The 25,008-nt window shown below is 48.7% G+C and overlaps 1 protein-coding gene across 2 annotated transcripts; it reads left to right on the top strand.

The window, feature by feature from the left end:
- The first annotated feature begins 5,086 nt into the window (after positions 1 to 5,086).
- SHOX (short stature homeobox) lies at positions 5,087 to 23,350 on the top strand. 2 transcript variants are annotated; one of them, XR_004777966.2, is made up of 7 exons: positions 5,087 to 5,425; positions 7,881 to 8,249; positions 11,068 to 11,276; positions 15,514 to 15,571; positions 15,661 to 15,749; positions 16,614 to 20,147; positions 20,251 to 23,350. XR_004777966.2 is itself a non-coding variant. In XM_035542218.2 (6 exons), the coding sequence occupies exons 2-6, from the start codon at positions 7,976 to 7,978 to the stop codon at positions 16,857 to 16,859; spliced, it is 876 nt and encodes a 291-aa protein (XP_035398111.1). In that variant the 5' UTR covers positions 5,087 to 5,425; positions 7,881 to 7,975; the 3' UTR covers positions 16,860 to 23,350. The 2 variants fall into 2 exon arrangements, 1 of the variants encoding a protein (XP_035398111.1); XM_035542218.2 differs by having other exon boundaries at positions 16,614 to 23,350.
- The last annotated feature ends 1,658 nt before the right edge of the window (positions 23,351 to 25,008 follow it).

Genomic DNA, 25,008 nt, shown 5'->3' with positions numbered 1-25,008 from the left:
GCCTGGAATGGGGTTGTGTAAGAAACAAGCTCAAAATCCTCAGAGTGCCTCTGTCACTGAAAAAATAAACCCCGCTCTTTCAGGTGCTATGTACGGAGATGCAGTGCGAGCACCCTTGGGTGCCTTGTGACCACCGCATGTGCTGGGTGCTCGCAGGGCTGTGTCTTTCTGGCCACCAGCAGCTGCTGACAGCCAGCGAAGCCAAGGGTGAGCTGCGGGCACAATCCAGGGGAAAACCACAAGGACGGGATGTTCCCGCAGTAAGGAAATGTTAGGGAAATTAGCAGTGTGCTGCAAGTATCAGGGAGAGATTTGGCTGTGCCATTCAAAGGCTGAGCGTGTTAAATGAAGTTTGTCGTATCGCTCATCCCACTGGCCTTCCCCTGATGGGGCATATCTTCCTGGCTGCTTCCACTCTTCCTTTTCTGTGCTAGGCACCAGGCTGTGCTGCAGTGAAGAACAGCAGCGAAGGAGAAGCCGAGGGCGTCTGGTCTGGGTAAACACCCCTCTCTACAGTGGGTTTCGCTCCACTGAAAGTCGAGGATGTTTGAGGGGGGACAGCACCCTGCAGGGCTGGGGGCCTGAAGAGGCTGGGGAGTGAGCCTGCAGTGGGGAATTAGGAACCTTTTCACACTGCTAACCCCTTCTTCCCCCGAACCCCGAGGAGCAGGAGGAGAGGGCAGGGGAAGGAGGAGAGGACAAGCCTCTTGCCTTGCAGCCTCCACGCTTTGCTCACCACCGACCCCTTAGAGCCTCGCTTGTGCTTGGGGCTTGGAAGCCCAGCAGACCGCCCTCGTGTAACTTCGTCGCAGTGCTCATTTGCTTCTACCTAGAGCTACTGTTCCTGGGCTTCCCACCTCCCCGAGTCTCACCTACAGTAATCCCTACCATAAGCACCTCTGCGCAGCCCCCCTCTGCGCGGCGCGGGGAGCCCGGCCTGCTGCCGGCGCTAGAATGTCTCCATTGTGGCCCCGTGCAGGCGCTGTATATAATCCTTCTCTGCCAATATATGTCTTGGTGAGCTGCCCCCTTCCCCCCGCCGAAAAGAAAACGACTATTCTTTTCTGTTTTAAGTAGATTTCGTGCAATAAAAAACATTTTATTGCTTCCAGTAATTGGTATTTAATTTGCAGGCCTTTACAACTTGCAAAGAACAGACTGCTTTAGCCGGGGAGCTGGTATGTGTGTGCACTTTGTGGATTTTATTCCACTGGCACTTGCTTAGTTGACTGGTGTAAAATGATACAATTATGGTTTTGCAATCAGAAAGGCTGCAGATAAAGACCCGGAGAGACGTTATAGGGTCCTGGGTCCAATTTGAAGCAGCAGGCAGGACAATATAATTTCAGGGGGCGCTGCCAGCCTCAGACATCAAAACTTGACTCCTGTTAAGCGTTTTCCATTTTACTGTCAGAAAATCAAAGTCTGTTATTTAAACCCGAGTCTCCCAAAGTTGATTTTCTGCCCCCCTCCCTTTTTTTATTTTTAACTGTCCTGGTAAAGCCGAGCCTACCTTGCACCCCCTGTCCCTTCGGGGGCAGGCCAGCCCCGGAGCCAGCTCTGCCTCTGCCCGTGGGGGCTGCAACCAGCCCCGCTCGCCCACCCGCGGCCGTGAGGCCGTGGGGCTGCTGCGAATCCGCAACGGGGATGTGCACATGTGTGAACCGGGTAGGGGGGCAGGGGAACGGAGCTGGGACGGGCGAGGACAAGCCCCGAAGGGACATTTCGCGGACACCCGTGGGGCTTCCACGCAGCCCCGTGGCGCCGGGGGGGAGCGCGGGTGGGCCGGGTGCCCACGCACGGCTCCAGGCGGCTGCAGGTAAGCGAAGGGGGCAGGCGGCGGCAGCTGCCGCTCTGCAAAAACCTGGGCAAAGCCCCGGGCTTCTGCTCGTAATAAAGTCGCAAATGAATTACTCCGTCCCATGAGGCTCGAGCCGGTTCGTGATTTAAGCTCGCTCGAACGTTTCGCCGGTTTCATCCTGGGAAGGGATGAGAAGGAGGGAAGAGAGAGTTGCGCCCTTGGCAGGGTAAATAAATAAATACCTAAACAGTCTTCTGTAGGAGAGAAGTTAATATACTCAATTATTTTTTCTGAAAAAGATCATAACATCTGGAAATTGATATCAAATGGTGTACAATCCCTGAGAGACGATAAACTTCCACTGTATAATATTTCCACTAGAAATCTTAATAATCCCATAAATCTTCCCTGTGAATTGGGAAAATGTAACAGTTCATTGAAATACTCATTGGGAAATAATTGAAAAAATGTAATAGTTCACTGAAATATTCGTGGGTTTTTTCCTTTCTTTGGTGCTGTTGCTAACTCTGTGCATGTGTGTAAATATTCCTACTTCGTTTTAAAGACATACACAGAATATTCCCCTGAGCGCTGCATACCATAAAAGAAAAATATGCCCTTTTGACTTATTAATCATTTTTACAGAGTTCAAAATTGCAGCGTCCCTAGCACATTACTGGAGGAGGCAAACAATTCTCTCGGCGTGCTTTTTGTGTCCCTACCATCGGTACAAACTTTGCAGCTCAGAACTTTTTCCCTCCTTTCCTGCAGTTATTTATTTGTTTGTTTGTTTGTTTTTTTCCTTCTGCCGGACTCTTCCAATTCTGCTCGAGTTATCCAGGGCGAGCGAAATCCAGGGGAGGGCTCGCCCATCCTGCTCGCCCACTAAATTGTAATTAATTACACACACAAAGGCTACGGCTTATTGCGATTCACCACGCGAGTGTTTTCTTTTCCAGAAGTAAAAGTAGACGAGGGTCTGAAGGCGTCTGGGCTCCGTGTAATGAATGTATGAGTAATTAACGTGGCTGGAAAGATGCAGCTTCTTCAAAAATAGCTGGAGCGGAGAAGGGACGGGGTGCGAGTGTGAGCGTGTGCCTCTGCGCAGGAGAGAGGGGAGCGTTTGTGTGTGTTTTTTGCCTTGGATTAATTTACCCCTTTGGTTACGTTTCGAGAAGTCGGACTAAAGACAATTAAGCCTTTAGCATTTCTGTCACACTCCATTAATTACTGCAGCCCCTCCTGTCCGGAACGCTTCGTAACATATTCATCAGGTACGGCACCCGCACGGCAGCCTCCGCCTGGGAGGCAGCCTATTGTTAGCCTCAACTGCAGCCTTGCCTCTCTTCCTTATTTTACTTTTCGTCCAAGGTTGTTTGCCTCTCCTTCTAAACTGTTTTTCTAAAAATATAACTCAACGTAAATGTTTTAAGATTAGATTTGCGGGGAAACGGTTTAATTTTCACCATATGTCTCCACAGCGGATCGCGGATTAAAAAGAAAAAAAAAAATCTTTCCACTGAAGCTACCCCCCCCCAAAAAAAAAAAAAAAAGATCTAATATAAAAATGTATTCTTCCCAATGCGTTTCCCTCCTGTGGACCATTTTACGGCCCCCAAATAAATCTTTAAGGTTTCAGGGAGGAAAAAAAAAAAAGTCCACTGACGACGGAAAAACAAGTCCTGCCATGGTAATGTCCTTTATTAATATTATAGATGTGTAGTGTGCTGGAAGGATCAATCATATCCATTCACAATCAGGATTAAGAGAGCCTATTTTAATGAAAATCTATTAGTCTCTCATTTGAGACACGGATGTTGCTTAAATCAATAAACAGCATAAAAGAGAATACGACGCAGGTTTCTAAATTAAAAAAAAATCCCATCTATGAAATGTGTTAAGACGTCTGTAAAATCCTGAAACCCTCGATCGATACTTATAAATATTTAATTAAAAAAAAAAAAAAACACAACACAAATTGAAAACCATTAACACTGCATCCATTCTTATTATTAAAACAAATTGTCCTTGGAATTATGTGCTGTGGAAATGGAGCCAGATTGAAAGGGCATCCTCTGAAATATGTTTACTCGCTTTCATGTAAACCAATAAAAATCTGCAGGAGTCTGTAGCATGAGCAGAAAGGTTTGATGTACAATGTCCATGATTACAGTCTCTGAATTAATCACGGGAGAGAGGGAGAGGGGGGAGAGAGAGGGTTGGCGATGGAGAGAGAGGACTCCGTTATCTACTCAAATCTTGCTCCTCGGGTCAGCGCTTATTAAAGCGTGAATTAAGACGATGATTTTTCTGTTTGCTTATTTGCCCCATTTCGCCCAAAATAAGCTGAAGCGGGGGGAGGGAGGGAGGGAGGAAATTGGTCTCGCTCTACGTCATCCCGTGAGTCAATGTACAAATGTAAATTCCTCTTATAAATATGAAATCCAATCCTTCGCCTTGGAAATGCTTAAAGCCAATGCAACGCTCGAACTCATTCACAATTATTCCTCTCGTTTAATTCGGAGAAAGCCCCCGATGGTCAAGAGGTCCCTCTGCGAGAGGAACGGAGAATAACAAAACTATTGATATTACGGGGAAAAAAAATAATTAAAAAAATCGCTCTTCTGTGGTACTTGGTCCGGAGCTGCTCCCCGGCAGGGCGAGGTTTCCCTGATCACACTGCCGGCTTTATGGCCCCTCGGGCTCCTGCCCCGTGCGCTCCCGGCGCCGCTTTTCCCGCAGCTCGCACCCAGGGGGGAGCCGCACGGCCGGCGCCGTGCGGGGCCCCGGGACGGCCACCGGGGGGGTGACTTTGCGGGGGGGGGCGGCTTAGAGGGGGGTCCTCAGCCCCCTGGGGAAGGCACGGGGATAGTTGGGGAGAGGGAGGAGAAGGGGCGAGGGGGTGCTTCGCCCTGCGGGAGGAGATGGGGGGGTCCTGCACGGTGCCCCGGGGAGGGCTGGGGCGAGAAGGGGGCTTTTAGGGGCGCGGCCCCCCGCAGGTGACCCGGGGGCCGGGCAGCCCGTGGAGATGCTTCCTGGTCCTGCAGGGGATGGGGACGGGGAGAGGAAGGGGGGCCTTTTGCCTAGCCGGGGGGGCGGGGTGCCGAGCGGGCCGGGGGCGCCGGGGAGTTGTCAGTTTTGCGACAGGGTCCCGGGAGCCCCGTGCCTGCGAGGGTACGGGGTTTGGACGGCAGCTCCCTCCCTCCTTTCCCCCTCCCTCCCTCCCTCCCTCTGCCCATCCCTCCTCCCCAGCCCGTTATCAGGCGCAGCAATGAGCGCAGCTCCCCGCCGGATGCGCGGCCAAAGTTTGCAGCGGGGACGGGCAGAAGCGCCCCCCACCTTTCCCCGCACCCTCGCCCCCCTGCCTTCGCTGGCCGCCCGGCTGCGGGCTACGAGGGGGGGCCGGGGGCGCTTCCCGCCTCCCCCCGCTCCCCGCAGCCCCCAGGGCCGGGCCGAGCCCCTCATCCCCGCGACCCCCTCGGGGCTGCGGCCGGATCCCCGGGGAGGGTTACGATTTGCACCGCTATTTTTTTTTTTTTAAATTCCCCCCCCCCTTTTTTTTTTTCTTTCCCCTTTCCCTTTCCGGTGCTTTGTTTCGCTTTTTTGCTTTCGGAGCCATCTGAGGCAAGTTCTCCCCGGCCCCGGGCTCCCTGCCCGGCTGGTGGCGGAGGGGCCGGGGGCTTTGCTGCGCCGTGTGCGCGCCCGGTGGCTGCCCCGGGGTCCCGCAGCCCCCCGAGGGCACCGGGACCCTGGGGGGCTTTGGGGGGGGTGCAACCGGCTCTTTCCACCGGGCGGGGAAGGAAGGCGGAAAGGGGAGGGGGGCTGTGTTTTTTTCTTGGGGGGTGGGGGGGGGGGGGGGCTTGGGTTCGCCCCGGTCCCCGGGGGCAGGAGCCCCGGGGGCGGCGGGAAGGGTCGGGAGGGCGCGGGGAGGGGATGGGGGACCCGGGAGTGCGAGCCCCAGCGGCTCCGGGAGGGGGGGGAGAAGGGCCGGGACTGTCTGTCCTTCCCCCGCTGGCTGGAGGAGCTGCGGAGGGGCTGGGAGCGGAGGGGGGAGCCGATCCCGGCCGGGAAAGTTTCCCCGGCGGCGGGGTCGGTGTGTCTGGGTGTCCGTCCGTCTGTCCGTGCGTGCCCCTGTCTCCGGCAGCCCGGCCTTACACACGCAGGCACATGATAGAGGCAGAAGCAGCTTGTCTTTTTTTTTTTTTTTTTTAGACATACATCGCTTCCACGTCTATCGCTTGCCTTTATTATTTATGTGGTGCCGTGTGATATACACTAGAGCCTCGGATTTGATTGGCGTTTGCAATGACAAGACCTGTTTGTTAAGTTGTAAGGCTTCCTCGGCTCCCTCACTTGTTAAATGAACTCCGGAGGAAGGATGCCACCGAGACACAACAATATAATAAATGTCAGGGATATCCGCAGGGCCGAGATCAAATGATCAATCCTTGTCCCCTAGATAATCATTTTAAATTCGCACAGGGGGAGATTGATTTTTTAAAGCCCTTTATTAATTGCTTCCTCGATTATTATTTTCCCCCTCCTCCTGTGGAGGTGTTAACTCTGGTGCTGGGGGCACCTTTGGCTTAATTAAACGTATTTTTAGGGTTTTGGCGTTCTGCTAATTATCGGAGCAGTCGCACGCTCCCCTAGAAAAAGAAACAATGGCCCCTCGCTCGGGCAAGAATCCTCCTTTGGTTGCAATTGAGAGCAGAGGGCGGCGTGATTACGGGCTCCGATTATCGCAAAGTCGAGACGAGGAACTGACACGGGAAGTCAAAAGCTAAACGAATAGAGGACCAAATTCCTCCAAACGCCGAACCCGCTGCCTTACAGCCCCGGGAGAAGAGGGGGAAATAAAATAGCCAGAAAGTCAGCTCCGCATGCAGCTCGAGCCGGGCGGAGAAGTGCTAGGAATGCCATCGCCGTTATCTGGAGATTAATTTCAGGCAGCTATTCAGGCGCACAAAGTAATAATTATTAATCCGGGGCTACACCAAAACTAACGGCAGCCTAAGAAGATCGAGGCGGGGAAATTAGTGCCGAGTCCTATCTTAAATCAAGCAGGCTAGGTTTCGTTAGAAAGAATGAAGAAAAAAAAAAAAAAAAGGAAAAGAAAAGACAGACGATGTAATGCTCTATCTGTCGAGTACAAACTCCCGTGCTAACAAATTACCCCTCCGCTGCACGCAGCAGGGCAGCTCTCCAGCCAAAGACGCATTTCAGATCGTGATTTCCCCCATCGGTATCTCCAGCCAACGTACGAGCAGCAAGCACGAAAACGGACCCCGCGGTGCTCCCCCGCAGCTGGCGAGCCCCCCGCCCCACGCCCCCTCCGAGCCCCCCGAGCCCCCCGAGCAGGACCATGGAGGCTCCTCGCCTCTCCCTTCCCCGCAGCCCTTGGTCCCCTCCGCGCACCCAGCCCGGGCCGCCACAAGCAGCGCTTTAAAAAGAGCATTTTTTTGTGGGGGGGTCGCCGATCATTCCGACCGCTCGGTTAAGCCAAATTAGCTAAGCAGCGAAGCCGGTCGGATTTGGAGGGATCTCAACAAAACGCACGTCTGCAGCTTTTTGTTCGTTACCTTTTTATTGAACAATCATTTTCCTTTCCTCTTGGTAGCGACACACTTAATGGCAGGAGCACAGTTATTTGGTTAGCTGGGTCCGCTTTTACTCACAGTGTTGCCGCGCACAGGATGTCCTTACAGTCAATTAAGTCTTCCTCGACTTTCATTTCTGCAGCCCCTTTATGGAATGCAGACCCCGATTTTTATGTTTTGCTCCTTTTCCCCTCCCTTTTATTCCTCTCTCTCCCTCTCCCCCTCTTTTTTCGCTCTCGCCTCTTTGCCTCCCCAAACCGAGGTGCGGAGATGCCAAACAGTGATGAAATGAAAAGAAAGCCAATTGCTGGACTGAGGTGGGGGAGATAGCTGCTAGGAGTCCGCCTGCGACTATGGAGCAGGCAGTAATTGCTGGAGACAGGGAGAGCTGGGGGTTGGGCTGAGGTAGCCATGTATAAATAGTGTGATCTCAAATTGAAAGGCATAAATAACAGCAGGAGTGATCTAACCCTATACAGCCCATCTTCTACGTGCAAAAACAGCGTGCGGAGAGGACGGCCACATCTCCTACTGAAAACAAGTGGATCTCTGTGGATAAGATCACCGGGCAGCCATGGAAGAACTTACAGCTTTTGTATCCAAATCTTTTGACCAGAAAAGCAAAGAGAGCAGCAGCGGCAGTGGCAGCAGCAACAAGAAGGAGACGATCACGTACAGGGAAGTTTTGGAGAGTGGGTTGGCTCGCTCCAGGGAGCTTGGAAACTCTGACTCTAACCTGCAGGACATGACCGAGAGCAGCAACCACTGCCCGGTGCACCTTTTCAAAGACCACGTAGAGAGCGACAAGGACAAACTGAAGGAGTTCGCCGCGGGCAGGACGGCCGAAGGTAAGAGCGAGGCCGGCCGCCCTCCGCCCCGGCCCCCTCCCCGGCCGCCCCCGGTGCTGCGCAGCGGGTCCGAGCCCCGAGCCCGGCATCGCGGAGCTTTGCGGGGCTTTGCGGGCAGCCCCCAGGCCCCTGCCCCCCGTAGGCGCTTAGCAGCACCCGGCCGTGCGTGTGCAAGGCGCGCCCCGGCGTGCAAAAAGAGCCGCAGCCTCGGGCCTCCCCCCCCTCCCCGCCGCCCCCCGGCCCGCCGCCGGTGCGGTGCTCTGGGCGATCTCTCGCACGGGGGAAGGGGGCAGATGTTTTTAGGATATATATATATATATATATATATATATATATATATTTTTTTTTTTGCCAGTCCGCGCCTTTCGGGACGAGGCAGCCTCGTCCGGGAGGCTCGCAGCCTCCGCAGACCTGCTCTTCCTGCTTCCGGAAGGCTGCCTCTCCTCCCGGGGGGGGATGGCCGATGTGCGGGGGGCTCCCCGCGACCCCCGTGCTCCAAGCCCCGGGCAGCAACCCGGGCCGGGCCGAGCCGGGCCGGGCCGGGCCGGGGCGAGGCGGAGCCTCCCCAAACAGGGGCCTTCGGGGCCCTGCCCGCCCCTCTCACCTGGGCCGGGGGGCGGCCCGGAGGGGCTCGGAGCGGCGGCCCCGCTGCTGGCAGAAGGGAGGTGAAATAAAAGGCGATTTTCCAGCAGGCTGGCTCAGCACCGTGCCCAGGCTCGCGGGGAAAGGGGAGCACCAAAGGGCGGGGGGGATGAGAAAGTTGAGAAAGTGTCTCCAGGCGAGTTGGACAGGTGGACCTGCCTGGGGAGCTACTGGCCAGCCCGGGGTAATAAAAAGCGGTTAATAGGTTGGGGAACAACAGCCAGCCTTTCAGCTGTTTCCTCCCTTTTGATCTTGTTTAATAATAACGTTGGGTGAACGGCGATTTAATTTACAGCCCCGACGCTTGTGCAATATCCTTCTCCCTTCCACCCCCTCCCCAAATGGAAGGACCGGGTGCGATCGGGTCGGGTACCCGCATTTCTGCGCAAGCCGCTTCCACGCAGCCCTGCTGCTTGCGCTGCCCGGGTCGTGGGTTTGCAGAGCGAGAGGGATCAGCGGAGAGGAATTATCCGCACGGAAGACATTAAAAAAAACCCAAACACAAACAAAAAAAAAAACAACCAACCAAACAAAAAAACCAACAGAGCACGCTCCAGGAAAAAAAATAATCTTTAAAAAAAAAAAAAGAAAAGCGAACGAACGAAAAAAATCTCTCTGCTACTCCCCCTTTTCCCCGTGTATCGAAATTCTGGCTTGTATGTTTAGCTAATCTAATCTATGGAGAGGGGCTGGGGGTGGGGATGGAAGGGAGGAGTTGGAAAGAACTGAGATGCTTGTGACAGTTTAAATTCATGCCAGGTTTCAGTCTAATTTCAACTGATTCCAGCGTGTGATTTCAGTCCCACCGATATGCTAGTTAATATTTTATACCTATCACGGACATGCTGTAGTCCCGTATCTCCGAAAGGAGAAAGAGCTTTTGAACGCGGCTCATTTTCCCTAGGCATTTGCTGGGTTAGTCCCCTCGTCTTTTAATAGGGGTTCCCCTTACAGGAGAAGCGCGAACAAAATGCCATTAAAAACGAGCAGCTAACACCCCTCGGGAGGCCGGACCCTTCCCAAAGTTTTAGGCAGGCGGTCGCAAGCCCGGAGCCGGGGAGCCCGGAGGAGTGGTTACGGTCGGGGACAGTTTGCATTTCAGAAGTCAACACGAGCTTAGTCATATGAATTTCGGAATGCCTCCGATTATATAGGCTTAGATATACGTGCATGCGCAGAGATGCGTGTAGATAAAACACGTATGCATGTGGTGAGGAGGGAGAACCGGATTGAATTCGGCACCGGCTGCTGATGCGGCCGCCCCGGCCCGCGGAGGGGAAGCGGGACAAAATCCCGGGACCTCGCCGGTGCCTCGCTCCCGTTCCGCTAACCGGGCTGAAAGGGGGACGGTGCTTTAGGCCGCTGGGCAAAGTAGGGAAGAAGAAGAGAAAGGAAGCGAAAGCAAGACGCCCCCAAAATCACACGCGTAGGCAAGAAAGGGCAGTCGCTTTCCCTCACTGCCCCCCAGTCCTACTCCCCCCTGTCCCGGACACGCGTGCCCAGGCGGCTGTCTCCATCACCAGCCCTCCCCGAGCCCCCCATTAGGGCTGGGGGTGTTTGGAGGGGTTGGGGGCACCCCCGGTCCTTAAGCCCGCTGCCCCCCGACAGGCCGTGCGGCCGCGGGGTGCTTGGATCCGGGGGAAGGGGGTGATAACGGGGGGGGGGGGGGGGGGGACGGGAGAGGACGCTCTCGGTCCCAGGCCCACGGAAAGTTTCTTGTACGAGGCAAACATTTCCAGCCCAGCTTCACCATGACCCCAGCGGGGAGCTTCTTACACAACCTTGTTTATTTCGGGAGAAAACAGCAGCGGAGAAACCCCCTTCCCCCGCCGCGGGGTACCGGCGGTTCTCCTGCCAGCCCCTTCCCCGGCCTGCCCCTGCAAAGAACATAAAGTTAAAATAGTAATAATAGCAACAATAATAATATCTACATTTTTTTTTCTGCCGGGGAATCGGCCATGCTCAGCCCGACACGGTGCTCCCCGGCCCTGCCCCGACGGCGCGGCCCTGCCTCGGGCTGCCCGGGCCCCCGGTGCCCAGCGGTGCCCCCACGGGCTGAGCTGAGTTTGGGGAAGCGGAGACGGGAGGGGGGGGAGCGTCCGTGTGCTGCGAGAGAAACTTGGGAGCGGTGCTGCGGGGAGGCTCAGTGTCGTTTTCCCCTTCCCCCTCCCGGCAGGGATCTACGAGTGCAAAGAGAAGAGGGAAGACGTGAAGTCAGAAGATGAAGATGGACAGACCAAGCTCAAACAAAGGAGAAGCAGAACCAATTTCACACTAGAGCAGCTGAATGAGCTGGAAAGACTTTTTGATGAGACTCACTATCCGGATGCCTTCATGAGGGAGGAACTAAGCCAGAGACTGGGACTGTCTGAAGCTAGGGTTCAGGTAAGAGAAAGGCTCTGTTCCTGGAAACGTCCTCACCTCACCTCCTCCCTGCCAGCGGATCCTAGCGCAGTGCCCCGTTTCATCCCAAGAGGGGAGGTGAAGGCAGAGACGACACGTGTGATGGGGAAGCTGTTTGCGATGCCGGTGTACCTGTCCTGCCACACAATAAGGCTTCTCCGAGGGCGTCTGCCCGGTCCTTGCAATTCCTAGGAAGGTGGTTTGATTTTTATATTCGGGGTGGTGGTGATGAGGAGCCTCTAACAACTGTGCGATTTGCCTTTTTAAATTTTATTTTATTTATTATCGTATTTTTCCTTGCAAACGTGCCATTAACTCTCCCTTAATCCTCATTTCTTCTCCCCCTTCCTTTTATAGAGCCGTTTGTATAAGAAAAAAGGGGAGGGGGGTGGCAGAAAACAATCGCCGTGCATAAGGCTAGACGGTTCGGGTGCTCGGGGACGGGATTAGCCAGAGCCGGGGGAAAGGTGCCCCCTCTGCTTCGCACAGCAAGCGTATGAATGCATGGCACCCCATCTGCCGGAGTCTTCCCCCGGCCCTCCTATCCCGCTTCAGATGTAGCTAAATACCAATTAGCCTTCTAAACCTTGAAAATAGGTCCGGCTTGCTGTATTTCTGGGGCCATCGGAGCTGTCTGCTTCTGTGGCTTCGCATGGATTGTTTTTAAACTCGATCTGCGGCTTGCTGCAGGGGGAAAATACACCCCCTCCCCAAACCTGAAGCCAACTGGGGAACGCATCCCCAAGCCAGAAGTCTCATAAAAACAAACAAACAAACAAACAAAATAACCCAGCACCCTAGAAATAATTAATATGATCAACCTGTGGCTCTCTGACCAGGCCCGCAGAGCAGGAGAAACCTGCAGGAACCCCCTTGCTGGGTTAGGGCTCGGTGCTTGGCCTCAGAGACCCCAAAGCAAACCAAAACCCAGCCAGAAAAAGTCACCAAAGACCAAAGCAGCCTGGAGGCGATGGATGCGTGTACATGTACAGCTGCTGCCCGGGCGCCTGCGTGCCCATAGGCGCCCATAGGTGCCCGTGGGGGCATCGGCGGCTGCTCCCCGCCTCCCGCAGGGTCCCCGCGGTACTTTTGGAAGGTGGTCGGTGCTCCCCGAGCCTGGCGGGGAGAGGCGGGGAGCGAGGGGCTGCTTTTTCCCGTGAGAGCCACGGGGGGAAGCCGAGGGGCAGGGTCCCGGACCCTTCAGCACGCCTCCATCCGAGCGAGCGAGCGAGCGAGCAGCTCGCTCCAAACAGCTGCCTCCCGGAGGCATTTCCCGAAATAAATAGCTTAGCGGGGTTGTTTTCTTTCTTCTTCATCTTCTTCTTTTTTATTATTTTATTTTTAAAGGCTCTTTTCAGCTCCTGCCTCTCTCGGTATAGGAGAGCAGGGTAGGGGATGGCGCCGGGCACTCGTCTTAGAGAGGGATGCTTGCAGGGGATATTGCAGGGGTTCAGAGTGCTGCTGGCCTGCACTCTCCCGGAAGATTGATCTAAGCACACCATATAAATTAATGAAAAGATTAAACTTTTGCTGAAGGGGACATCAACTCTTATGTCATCTTCCCAGATCTTCTTACTTGGGCTCTGTAATATCTTTCCAAGGCCTTGATGTACTGTTTCTATAAAAATAAATTACTTGTAATTGAATTCTGCACTCTTTCTTTCAAGTACTTTATTACTGAGCAGCACCTTAACAGGATGTTCATAGTTGCAGGAAAATTGGTGCTTCAAGTGCTTACAGATCTTAAAACAGCACACCAAAATAGAGAGAGAGAGAGAGAAAAAAGCGCTACTGATTCCGGTGGAGACTATGAGAGAGACAAATATATTATATATATATTTAATCATCTTACAAAAGAGGTTTGCACGAATGAAAATAATGCTAGAAATAAAAGAAACATCAGGAGGGAAAATAGGAGCGATAGATAATTAATTAGGAAATAAACTGAGAGCTTGATATCCATCAAGAAATGGAAATGGAAAAAAAAGCAGAAGAGGAGGGAAAAAAGGGGAAGATTTTTTTTAATACTTTCAGAATTGTTCTCTAATTCCTATCTGAAGCGCTTGTCCCTTGCTGTTAAAGGATATAGTTTCAATTTAGTGTGGAAATTTGCTGTAAATAAATTGAAGCTCCTATGGTAGCTAGTCCTTATTAACCTTTTATTTTTAGTGTTGTACTGGAAACTCATATCACCCAGCTGTCAGGGTTATAATTGAAAGTTATGAGACCATAGTGAGGAGCAGGCAGTAATTCAATTACAACAAATATCTTTGGGTTTATGGTGCAGGGCTAAATTAAATGTCATTATTCACTGTCTCTAATGGAAATCAAAAGGAAATCAGATTAGAGCATTTGTGAAAGAAATCACTGAGTGATCCTTAATGAAGAAATAACTGTCTAAAACAGTGTACTGTGCTTTACTTAGCATATTCATGACTAATTGGAATTGATCGTGAATCACACCAAGCCTGATTTATTATCGCTTAACGCAGTGGCTAATTCATCACTTTTATTCCTCATAACCTTATTTTTTCATAGCTAAAGGGAAAGGGCACTTCGTTTTCCAGATTTAAATATAATTTCTGTTTGAAAGATGTTCTGATTTGCAAGAGAAGTTGTTTAAACGCTGCTTAAATTCCTCCTGACAATTTATACTCCTTTGGAGAGGGAGAGAGAGAGCAAGGGGGGGCGGAGGGGGTGGCGTGCGGGGGGAAACACACACGAGGAGATTTCCTGCAAGGATTTACAACTGTAAAAAAAAAATGCATTATTGTCGCAACCGCCCGATGATATTTTGCGTGCTTATCTAAAAATCCCCAGCAGCCCGGCTTAAAGGCAGAGACGCTGCCGGTGCGCTGCGGCACGAAATGCAGCCGGTGCGGTGCGTGTCAGGATGCGGAGGGGCAGCCAGGGCTGCGGCGGCAGATACGGGCTTGTCGCGGGGGGGCTGTGTCGGCGACAGGCGACAGTGGGCAGTCCGCAGCGCCCCGCAGCGCCCCGCAGCCGCCCGCTCTCCCCGGGCCACCCCGGGCAGGAAAAATGGTGCTGGAAATCAGAGAAGGCCAATTCCTACTTAAGAAAATCACTGAGGTACCCGAGGTAATTAATGCCTTTGGAAGCCTTTCTTTGCACTAATTACTCCGTTGTAAATGACCATCATTAAGGCAATTGAAGAAAGCTTGAAGGGAAAATTTGATGTAGGAAGTGCAGTTAGTATTAATTAACCGTATGATCTCTTGGCAAGTGCGAGAACATCAAAGGTGGTAGGTGTTTACTTAGCTCCAAGATTTTATCAGCCGTGAAAGTCAATGTTTGTCCACAAGCGGTGGCTTTGGTGTGCGGATCAGGGACCGCGCAACGTTTCGGTCCTTGCCTCTGACGGTCCTCTTGGGGAGAGTCGCTAAACTGAGCACCTCGGGAAAGTGACCAACATCAGAAATGCCCTCGGAAAAGTCGCGGTGGCGACTGAAGGTCCTGAGCTTGTTCGAGTCAGGGAGCCCGGAATTAGGGCAGGATTACTGGTTTGCAGGCGTTTCTCGAGCAGGGGCATACGTACTTCTCTGAATCCCGGTCCGGGAGGATGTTGCTCTTCTCTGCTACAGAAGCGAGGTTTCTTTCACTCTAACGTTTTGGGGAACGGGAGTGACTCAGCCCCTTTGTTCAGCTCGGTGTCTCGCATCTCCTCCGAGGTCTCTGGCATTCCCACACCCGGCCCTGGGCGAGTAGGCGGGTGGCCCGGCCCCGTCTTTTAGGGGCCAGGTCCAGGGGCCAGACCCCACGCCGGCTGCTCCCTGGCCGCTGAGGTGCAATGGGATCGGGCAGCGGGTCGCCCCTGGATTTGGCGTGGGCAGATTTAGGGATCTGCCAGCGCAGCCCACTGCTCCGGGCAGGGGGCGCAGGGACAGCCGCCGCTCTCCCCGGCTCCTGCCAGCCGCCCCAGGGGGGCTCAGTGCGAAGCCCCCGGGCCCCCAGACTGCGAGGCGGCTTCTCGCCTCCTGGGTTCACCCCTCAAAAGCGGGACCCCCCCCCCCCCCGCAGGCAGAGGGGTTGCCCCTCGGGCTGCGCTGTGCCCCCGGGGACGGAGCTGCGCGGAGCCTCCCGGCCCGGCTCCCCCCTCCAGCCCTGGATCTAATCCGCTTTCTTAGCAGCTGCCCCAGTCTACCTCCAATTTCTTCTTTTTTTTTTTTTTTTTGGTTTTGTTTGCCTTTTCTTTTTACAGGTCTGGTTCCAGAACAGGAGAGCAAAGTGCCGAAAGCAGGAAAACCAGATGCACAAAGGTGGGCAGGGGGCGCGGGCCGGCCGGGGGGCGGCGGGCTCGGACCCCGGGGCGCCCTCATTGCTCACCCGGCCCCGTCTCTCCCCGCAGGTGTGATCCTGGGGACCGCCAGCCATTTAGACGCCTGCAGAGTGGCCCCGTATGTGAATATGGGAGCCCTGAGGATGCCTTTCCAACAGGTAGTTAGCTCCGCTTTTCTTTCCCTTTCCTCCCCCTCCCGGCGAGCTCCGACCCCCTTTTCGTTTGCACGGGAGGAAGCTGGACACGTTTACAAATGCCGTTTATACGCAAGTTGGCACGTTTTAAAAACAGCCCGTAAAAAAACTTGGCGAAGGAGCCCCCGCCCGGCTGCCGACGGCTCAGCGCCCCTCGGGCCCCGGGGAGGGGGCTCCGCGACCCCCCCCGTGGGGGCACAAGGGGATGAGGGGGGTCTGGGTGTGGGGGAAACCCGGCCCCTGGCAGCCGGCTCTTGTCGCTTTCCCCCCGCCTTCTTCTTTTTTTTTTTTTTTTTGTCAATTAATCGGGGAATCGATTTTCCCGGCCCGAAGGGACCCTCCGCCACCTTCTCCTTCTCAGAGACACGTGGAGCTGACAGATTAATTGTATTGATTTTTAAAAGACATATTTGGACCAAAATAATTAAATACATAAATAAACTTCCCCCCCACCCCCCACCCCAAACTCCCCGGAGCTGAAATCTCTCAGTCAACCCAGCGTGTTTGCGCAGGTCGAGGGCTCTCCAAAGCAAACACCGCCCTGGCAGAAAAAGAAAAAGGCGAGTTTTCTTAGCTAGGTTTAAAACAGAAGGAAAAAGGACAGAAAAAAGAGAAAGAAAAGAAGAAAGGGTTGGGAATTAGTTGTGTAGCAGTTGCGGCGCGGATTTGTCCTTCGACTTGCGGTGTTATGGCGGGGTGTGGGGTGGGTTTGTCCTTTGATTTGCGGTGTCCGGGCGGGGCGTGGGGTGGGTTTGTCCCTGTATGTGCCGTGCCTAGCTGTGCCGTGCTGTGCCGTGACGCCGTGCCTCTTCTGCCGCCGCCGCCCAGGTCCAGGCGCAGCTGCAGCTGGAGGGGGTGGCCCACGCGCACCCGCACCTGCACCCGCACCTGGCGGCCCACGCGCCCTACCTGATGTTCCCGCCGCCGCCCTTCGGGCTGCCCATCGCCTCCCTGGCCGAGTCCGCCTCCGCCGCCGCCGTGGTGGCCGCCGCCGCCAAGAGCAACAGCAAGAACTCCAGCATCGCCGACCTGCGGCTCAAGGCCCGCAAGCACGCCGAGGCCCTGGGGCTCTGACACGCTTCGGCCCCGGCCCCCCCTCGCGCACACACAGCCCCTTACTCGACCCCCCCACCCCACCCATCGCCCCCGGCCCCGGGCCGCCCCGCCTCCTGCTCTCCGTTTTTTTTTTTTTGAATCATTTTTAATTTTTGTCCTCTTTTATTTTATTTGTTTCTTTTTGATTTCTTTCCCCTCGCTTTCTTTCCAGTACTTTCCGGCAGCCTTCTCCGGCTGCTCTCCTTCGCTTCATCCCGCCCAGCAGAGACTTCGTGGCCGGGGGGAGCCGGGGCGAAGACGGTGACCGTTGGAGGCCGTTGGAGGCCGTTGGTGGCCGTTGGTTGCCGTTGGCGGCCGTTAGCGGCCGTTGGGAGCCGTTGGTGGCCGTTGGCGTGTGGGGAAACTCTCCCGGCCCCGGGTTCCCGGGCACACTCACACGCACGCACACACACACACAAACAAACACAAACCAGAGACTTTGAAGAGGAGAAAGTAGGTGGGAGGACAGACACACAGACAGAGAGGAGGGAAAGAGGAGAGAGAAAAACAAAACACCGTCACCACCACCACAACAACAGAGAAGGAAATGATCTCTAAATTATGTTAGTCTGTGAACATTGGGGACCTTTGGATATTTTTTTTGACCCTGGCAAAAGTGATCGCTCCAGCATAACGTCATCCGCTGCTGTCAGTTTTGCTACCTTGTGCATGTGTCTAACTAAACACGTTTTGAGGATCAAAAGTATATTAGAACAAAACTAAACAAAACAAATAATAATAATAATAAATAATAAATCCTTGGGGCTGGTCTCCATTAAAGATGACATTTCTTTGTTGCCAACAGTATTATTTCACTGCCATGAATCTCTTCCATCACTGAGGAGCTGCTGCTGCAGAACTGGTTTGAATTTAAATGTGGAATTTCAGATCTGAGGCAAGGCAGTTTTTTCCTTTCTTTCCTATAAAAAAAAAGCAGCAATAACAGAAAATGTGCGTCTCAAATGGCTATGTCCTTTGAAAGGAAAAAAAAGAGAGAGAGACTAGAATTTACTAATCTTTAACGATAACTTGAAAGATGGAAACACTAAGAAATGCACCTGTTTTGCCAGAATCACCTGAACTCAAAGAGATGTGTTGTGCCATAGAAACAGGTCAATTTTTCTATTTTTTTTTCCAAATGTCTGGATCATTGAATTGAAATCTTGCTGTTTTACAGGATGTAGAAAGAATGACTTATACGACAAAGATGGACATATGGTTTTAAGGCATAATACTGATGCAGTGTTAATTTTAGTGAAATGCAATTAAGTGCAGTAAAGTGCAATACTGTAAATATTATAGATTAAAAAGAAATAGCCGTACTTATTCTGTTAATAACCAATTCTGCAAGAACCATAACTTAAGTCCTTTATGCTCAGACTGGTGCATTGCAGCTCCTTGCCAAAATGACAGTCTGAGTCCTCCATGAATGGATAAAGTTATATGTATCACATATGGGAAAAGGTAGATGCCATGATTTCTAGTTGAGTCAACGTGCCATGTTTCTGGGAAGTAAGCTGAAAAGTCTGTATGACTTTTTTTTGCAATCATTTGAAGTAAAGAGAAAAACCAAACAAACAACAACCCACAGAAGTTTTGTAGAGGTGGACAAGTTTGATATTTGGCCATTTTAAATTTTGCCTGTGATTTAGTTACCAAGTCTAAAGGTAATGCTTAAACAAACTAATATAAATGCAGAAATGATGGGGACTACGAAAATCCTTTAAATTTTGTTACCAAAGTGTCTGAGTTTACTGGCCCTCTCCCTTTCCCTTTCCTCCATATTTCTACTTTTTATGCTATTCACCTCTAATGAGTTTATTATATCTTTTTTTTTTTTTTTTTTTTGGGGGGGTGGGGAGAGGGAAGAGGAAGGTGCAAATGTTGGTCTTGCCTACATCTAACAAGACAGCTATTTGTTGCCTTTGCTATCAAGGCCTGCATTGATGGAAGGTTATCCTCTCAGCAGTACTGTTAAGCCTGCTTTTTATGTCTCATTTAACAACTCATTACTAGTTTTGGCTTTTGCTGATGTTTATTGAATCCAAATATTACTGTAGGACAAAAAATCATACTGTAGAAAAATTTTAGACACTTATCTCTTTCTTTTTTTTTTCTTTTCTCCTTCAAGTTTTGATATTTTCTAGCAAGCAAAATTTCCGAAATATCAAGGTTGTGCCATTTCCCTTCTATTTATGATGTGAGAAATAGTTATATTATGGATTAGCAAGAGCTGAGAAATGTTACCTGCCTTTTCTATCTCTCTGTGAAATCCCTGTACCTTTTTAAAACAAGGCCAATATGTTAAGATAGTATTACTTGTTGCTGAGAACTATGGACAAAAATCTCAAGCAATTAACATTTTCTTATTGAAAGAAAACATTACCTAGAAAGGAAAACATTATTCATGATGATGTATGAATTTGTGGCTAAAGTAAGAAACTTTTAGAATGGTTCCAGCACTTCTAACATGCACATATTAAAAATGATAAACATTACCATAGAGATGTTTTAGGCTACCAGAAGTAATTTGTTATACTCGATACCTACAGCCACTGAAGGAGAATTTCATACAAATTGTTGAATACTGAAGGCAAGGGAGTTTTTGATTTGGTGAACCGTTAGTTATCTCTACCTGTGATCCAACTATTCCCTTTCAAGTCCTCTTTTGTTAGTTTATGAGGGGCTTGTGTTATTTTTCAGTCCTGTGCTGGACTTTCACAAAACAGTGAGTTTCACCCCTAAATAATTCTACAGGATGAACTCATTTGAAGCGTAGGTTTGGGGTCTGAATTTTCTTGGATGTTTTCAAATGAGGCTGCCCGGTGCTCCCAATCTCACAGCATTGCAGGATGCATGTGCAGTATGCATCCCTCTCACATTGGCAGGAATAACTGCTCCACTATTGCTGTTTTACTAGGTACCGACACAGCAAAAATGTTTTTAGGTTTCTCTCAGAAATTTTAATGCATATTTTCTTTCTTGTATTCAAAAAACTTTGGTAATACAAATGCAGTTCCCTGCTAGCTTAAAATAAGGATGGTAGTGTAGCATAATTCTTTACAGAATGAAAATTTTTTACAGAATGAAACATTTTTACAGTTTCTCTGGATTACTAGGACCTTTTAATGGCTGTCCCAAGGGCAGCTTTGCTCTCCATCGCAGAAGGGAGGAAGATGGCAAGAGTTATCAGTTTAGCCTGTTTTGAAGGAGGTACCAAAGATCGTCCTGGGGAAAGGGTCTGGACATCGCTGAGAATCTGCCAAGGTACTTTGTGCTGTTCTTGCATTTCATTTAACATGAAAGGAAATGGAAAGGTGCACTGAGCAAGGGCTGTAGCCAAAACCGGTTCTGCTTTGTTTATTTCTAGAATGGGTCAGTTGCACCAGTGGTGGTATAAAAACTTTGCCGTGATTTGGATGGCTTCTTCTTGCCATCCTCACGTCACTGGGAAGAAATGAGGAGTTCTACTTGGGCTACAGTGTTATGGGCTGTACTTTTTGCTGAGTGCAAGTCACTGTGGCTCTGTTTGCCTTGGAGCTCCAGTGATCCATACGAACTGAGAATCTGGACTGAAGTGTCTACTCTGTCACTGTTATCACGTGTTCTTTCCTTTGCATTTTTTTTTTTTACTAATTATTTCTCTCCAGGAGGTTAAAGATAAGATAGCCAGGGTCCCAAGGTGCTTATTAAAGTTTAAAAGTATTGTGACTGCCTTAGATTCTCAGGCATGCCAAGCCTCATTTGTGGTCTGTCATCATCCAACCTGATCTTTGCGTTATCTTTCATGGAGAAGCATGAGTTTTCCAAGACCATGAAAACAGCAAGCACTGGGCAGAACTCCTTTGGAGCAGGCCTTTGTTTAACCTGTGTGGATTGCTAAAGAATCTTCCTCAAACGTTCGGTCCGGTATTTTGAAAAATAACTTGAATGATTGCCAAATGAATAAAGTTGTTTACAAACAAGCCTATAAAAAAGGCTTTGTGCATTACATGGGTCCCTTTATAATGAAAAAAAATAGCCTCTGATCTTTTTTTGAACTGTCAAATAAGCTTAAATATTTCATCCATTTGTATCAAAAGAGCAAGCAGGTTCCATGGTTCATTTTTATTGACTTGGAAATGTGTGAAAAAAATTATACTGGATTTTTTTTTTTTTGCTTAGTAGGGTCATATAGATGTAGTGACATTTTGGTTAATATCATAATACTTAGCACTTATATAATGTTTATTTGCAAAGCACTGTATAAATGTTTATTATTTAATCTCACCCATTATGAAGTAGATAAGAATTATTATCCCCATTTTTGTAGAAATTAAGGCATATAAATCAAAGACCAGTTTCCATCACCCATAGACAGCACCGAGTACTTTTACTTTTGATTTTGTAATGTAGCAGCATCCCCCGGATCATAATCTAACAAGAAGTTCATGGTGCCAGGCACCTTTCAAAACTGTGAGTAGCAGAGGCACAGCTCCAAGGCATTTGAACACCATACCTGACTTTATCAGAAGTCTGAAAGGGAACATTGAGCATGATTCAGAGTGGCAGCGTGTTCTCCACAGAACAAGAAGTTACTGCCCGATCCTCTGACCTTGGACATCAGTGGGAGTTCTGTTTGTGACTCAGCGGGGCCAAGTTGTGACAGTGCTAAGGCTAGAGTTGAAAATCAGAGTTCCCAACGGCATGCACAAATTGTTAGAAAACCCCAAATTTCCAGCTTCCCCTACTATAAATTTTTCACAAAGACCAACTGTGCTGATGTCAATCCTTTGCATGCTTTACCTGCTATATCTTTCAGTCTTATGTTTGCCTATAAAATAATAATGAGACATGATTTGGATTGACATAACACGTTGGGACTGTTGACTCAAATACAGTAGACACGTAGTCCTACAGAAATTCAGATCTCTAAGGCAAGTGCAGGTTATGATTTTTTTTTTTTTAGTGACAAAAATACGGATGCTTACTGCTCTTTTAAATGTGCTAGGCAAAATAAATTGTTTCTTCATTTTTTTTTTAAACAGATTTTTTTTTTTTGAGACATTCTTACTTTGGAGATGGCAGGCTTTTTCCCCCTTAAGTTTGAGAAAAATTTTTGAAGTATGGAAAAGATAGATTACAAGTCTTTCTTAGAAATATGTTTATTTTTGTAATGTCTAATATCTAATGATCCAGGTGACATCCTTGGAATTGCTAATGGTACTCAACTCTATAAAGTACACACAACCAATATGGTTGGAAATTTTGTTGTGTTTAAGAAGGATTATCAAAGAGCCCCAGTTCTCATCTGTAAGCAGCCTACTGACCCCACTGTGGTGTTTTTTTCCCCTGATATGTCATAGTTCCCATGGTTAGCAAGTTTCAAAAAAGCTGTGGCTAACATAGTCGCTTGAAAACTTCTACTGGTTGCAGTAGGATGCGGTATACCTGGAGAAGGCCTGGTATTGGAAACAGTAAAAAGAAATGCGATGTGCTGCAGAGTGCGATCTCTCCTTAAGAGAATAATTGAGCCTTTTGCTTTATGACTCATGCTGTTTGTAAAATTACATCTCTAAGCTGCATCTTCTTTAAAAGGTGCACCATGGGTCTTATTGATGTAACCCAGTGGCTGTTATTATATTGGTTATTTTTGTTAATTGGCCTTTCGAGCTAGATCAGTGAAAGGCCATAGGCTTTGGCGTTTGAGGCATTCTTCAAAAGGGGTATGATACCAGGTATCCCTCAAATTTTGTTTGTCTGTTAGACAGATTTAATGCTAACAGTTGGTGCCTAATTTTAGTAAATCAGCCTAGAAATTTTCTGATTTCCAATAAACAATTGAAACTTGATGCAGTTCATACACCTTATATTGAAAATTGATATTTAACTAAAATCAGTTGAAGAATGTAGAAAATATCAGATTTTGAAGCTTAAGATATTTATTGAAAGGCAATGCTTTCATGAATCTAGGCTTATGGTATGTATTAATTACATCAAAGACAGGCAAATATCTCTGTTCCTTTGTATTAATGTATGTGGATGTTTTATTTATTGTTTTGTTTGAAAATTTCTAAATGTGTATTATTTTAATTATGTTGAGTGTAAATTTGACAATGTTTTGCATTTATTTTTATATTTTTTAAACCTGTTGCTTTTGCAAAACTATGAGCAGCCAGTGCGATTTGCAGTACCATTGCGTTGTTTTGGTTATGTACACATAGTGTGTCTGAGTTTACAGACATTTCAGGGATTGCTAAAATGAAAAAAAATATTCCAAAACCAACTCGTCTTAAAAGTTTGTACCCCTATGCTATTGTGGAAGAGAAAAACAAATAAACAAAAAACTTTTTAAGGTTTCGGTTATGCCAGCATGCTCCTACATGAATTCACCAGACATGTTGAGTTCCAGTTTCAGAGTGTATTATGTTGAATCACATGATATGAATGTACATCTTGTAAAAGTGAGATATGAATAAACTTATAAATATTTGTAATCATGTGTTAAAGAATACCCCAAAAATACTACCAAAGGGTCTATAAGTACTAAGGTATTTTCTCCTGTTAAAGCAGAACTTTTCTGTATTTAACACTTTATTTAACACTTTTTTTTTTTTTTTTTTAACATCATACTCCCTTTCTCCTTGCAAGGAATGAATGCAGTGCATCTTAATCTGTAGTTGTAGTTCTTACAGATCTATCACTGGCTCCAAAGTTAGTATTACAGAGCAAGTTATAGCTTAGTGAAGACTAATCAGAACCTAGCCTCTTGCATCCCACCTATGAATAACTTATTTATTTATTTATTTATTTATTTTAGATTGCTAAATTGTCCTTAGCATCAACTGAAATAAAGGACTCCACGTATTGGACTATTCTACAGATTGTAATTGATGGGTGTGATCTGTTGTCTGCTCAAATGAATATGAGAGGCATTAGACCAGGCCCTTATATGTAAAGCAATTAAAGAATTTTTCCACGTCCCTGATTATCAGTACATTAGATATCATTTTCTCCTATAGTTTTAATCTTTACAGTAGTGAACTGTTTTTTCTGGTGTTGAAAAGGATACCTAAGAAATTCTCCTGTTCCAATGCACCGTGTTTTTTCATCAACGGCAAAAGCAAACTTGGTTTGTGGAAATTTGTTAAGAGTCTGTGGGTCAGGTTCCAATCTTGAGATCTAGTCACAAACATTAGTGTAGACTTGTCTTGTTTGAAGGCCATCCCTTCTGACACACGTTGCATTTAAACTTCATCAGCCTTGCATGAGGGGCAGCTCCCTGTCCCAGACATTCCCCCACATCCTCCAGGCAAGTCCTTTTCTTGTCTGCAGCTGGCTGTATAAACTGAAGTAAGAATTCATACCTGGCTTTTCTAACTCCACATTTTCTGCAGGTATTTGCATTTGCTGGAGGATCTGACTTGGAACATAACTGGAAAGCAATTGGTACAATATTCCTATATCATGATTGCTGTTTCTCTCTAAGCGAACGCCACAAACTGACATCCTGTTTTTCCTGTCATTAACTACGTAAGAGACAGGCTATTATAAAAAAATTAATCCTTCCTTTCTGTCTCTTAAAGGTACGTGGGCAGTGAATGCTTGTCAGTAGCATGTACTGTATGAGCAATCAGAAAAAATATAAAGTGATAACAGCATGTGCTGAAAGATTAGCTTCACCAGAAGACTAATAGCAGTATAAAATAAATGTTTAAGCACATTTTTTTTTATACTCATTTTCAGTTCAGATTTTGAAGTGAGAGAAATTCTTTTGGCAATTAGTTTTTTAGGGAGATTTTTTTTCCTTCTTAATTTTTGTTAATAAGCATGCTTTTCAATGGCTACAAGTTCAATTCACTTCTGAATTCACTGACATTTCTGAGGGAGGTTTCCTCTCTCTTGTCTTTGGGTATATTTTTCTTCTTTGCATGAGAATTTATTTTTAATTCAAAAAATACTTTAACTCAATTGCCATCAGCATTTTTGGCTACTGTCTCTAATTCTCTCTGTAGGATCAAAATTGAATTAGATAAGAATAAACACAGTAAGAAAATAAATGCCTTATGAATTGTCAGTAAAATTTTCCTCTCTTTCTTGAGTAGCTCCTCTTTTAGACTTATTTTTTGTGTTGCATACATCTGAAAAG

Source organism: Cygnus atratus, chromosome 1, assembly GCF_013377495.2.
Source record: "Cygnus atratus isolate AKBS03 ecotype Queensland, Australia chromosome 1, CAtr_DNAZoo_HiC_assembly, whole genome shotgun sequence".
Classification (NCBI taxonomy): domain Eukaryota; kingdom Metazoa; phylum Chordata; class Aves; order Anseriformes; family Anatidae; genus Cygnus; species Cygnus atratus.
This window is presented reverse-complemented; position numbering and strand designations above follow the sequence as displayed.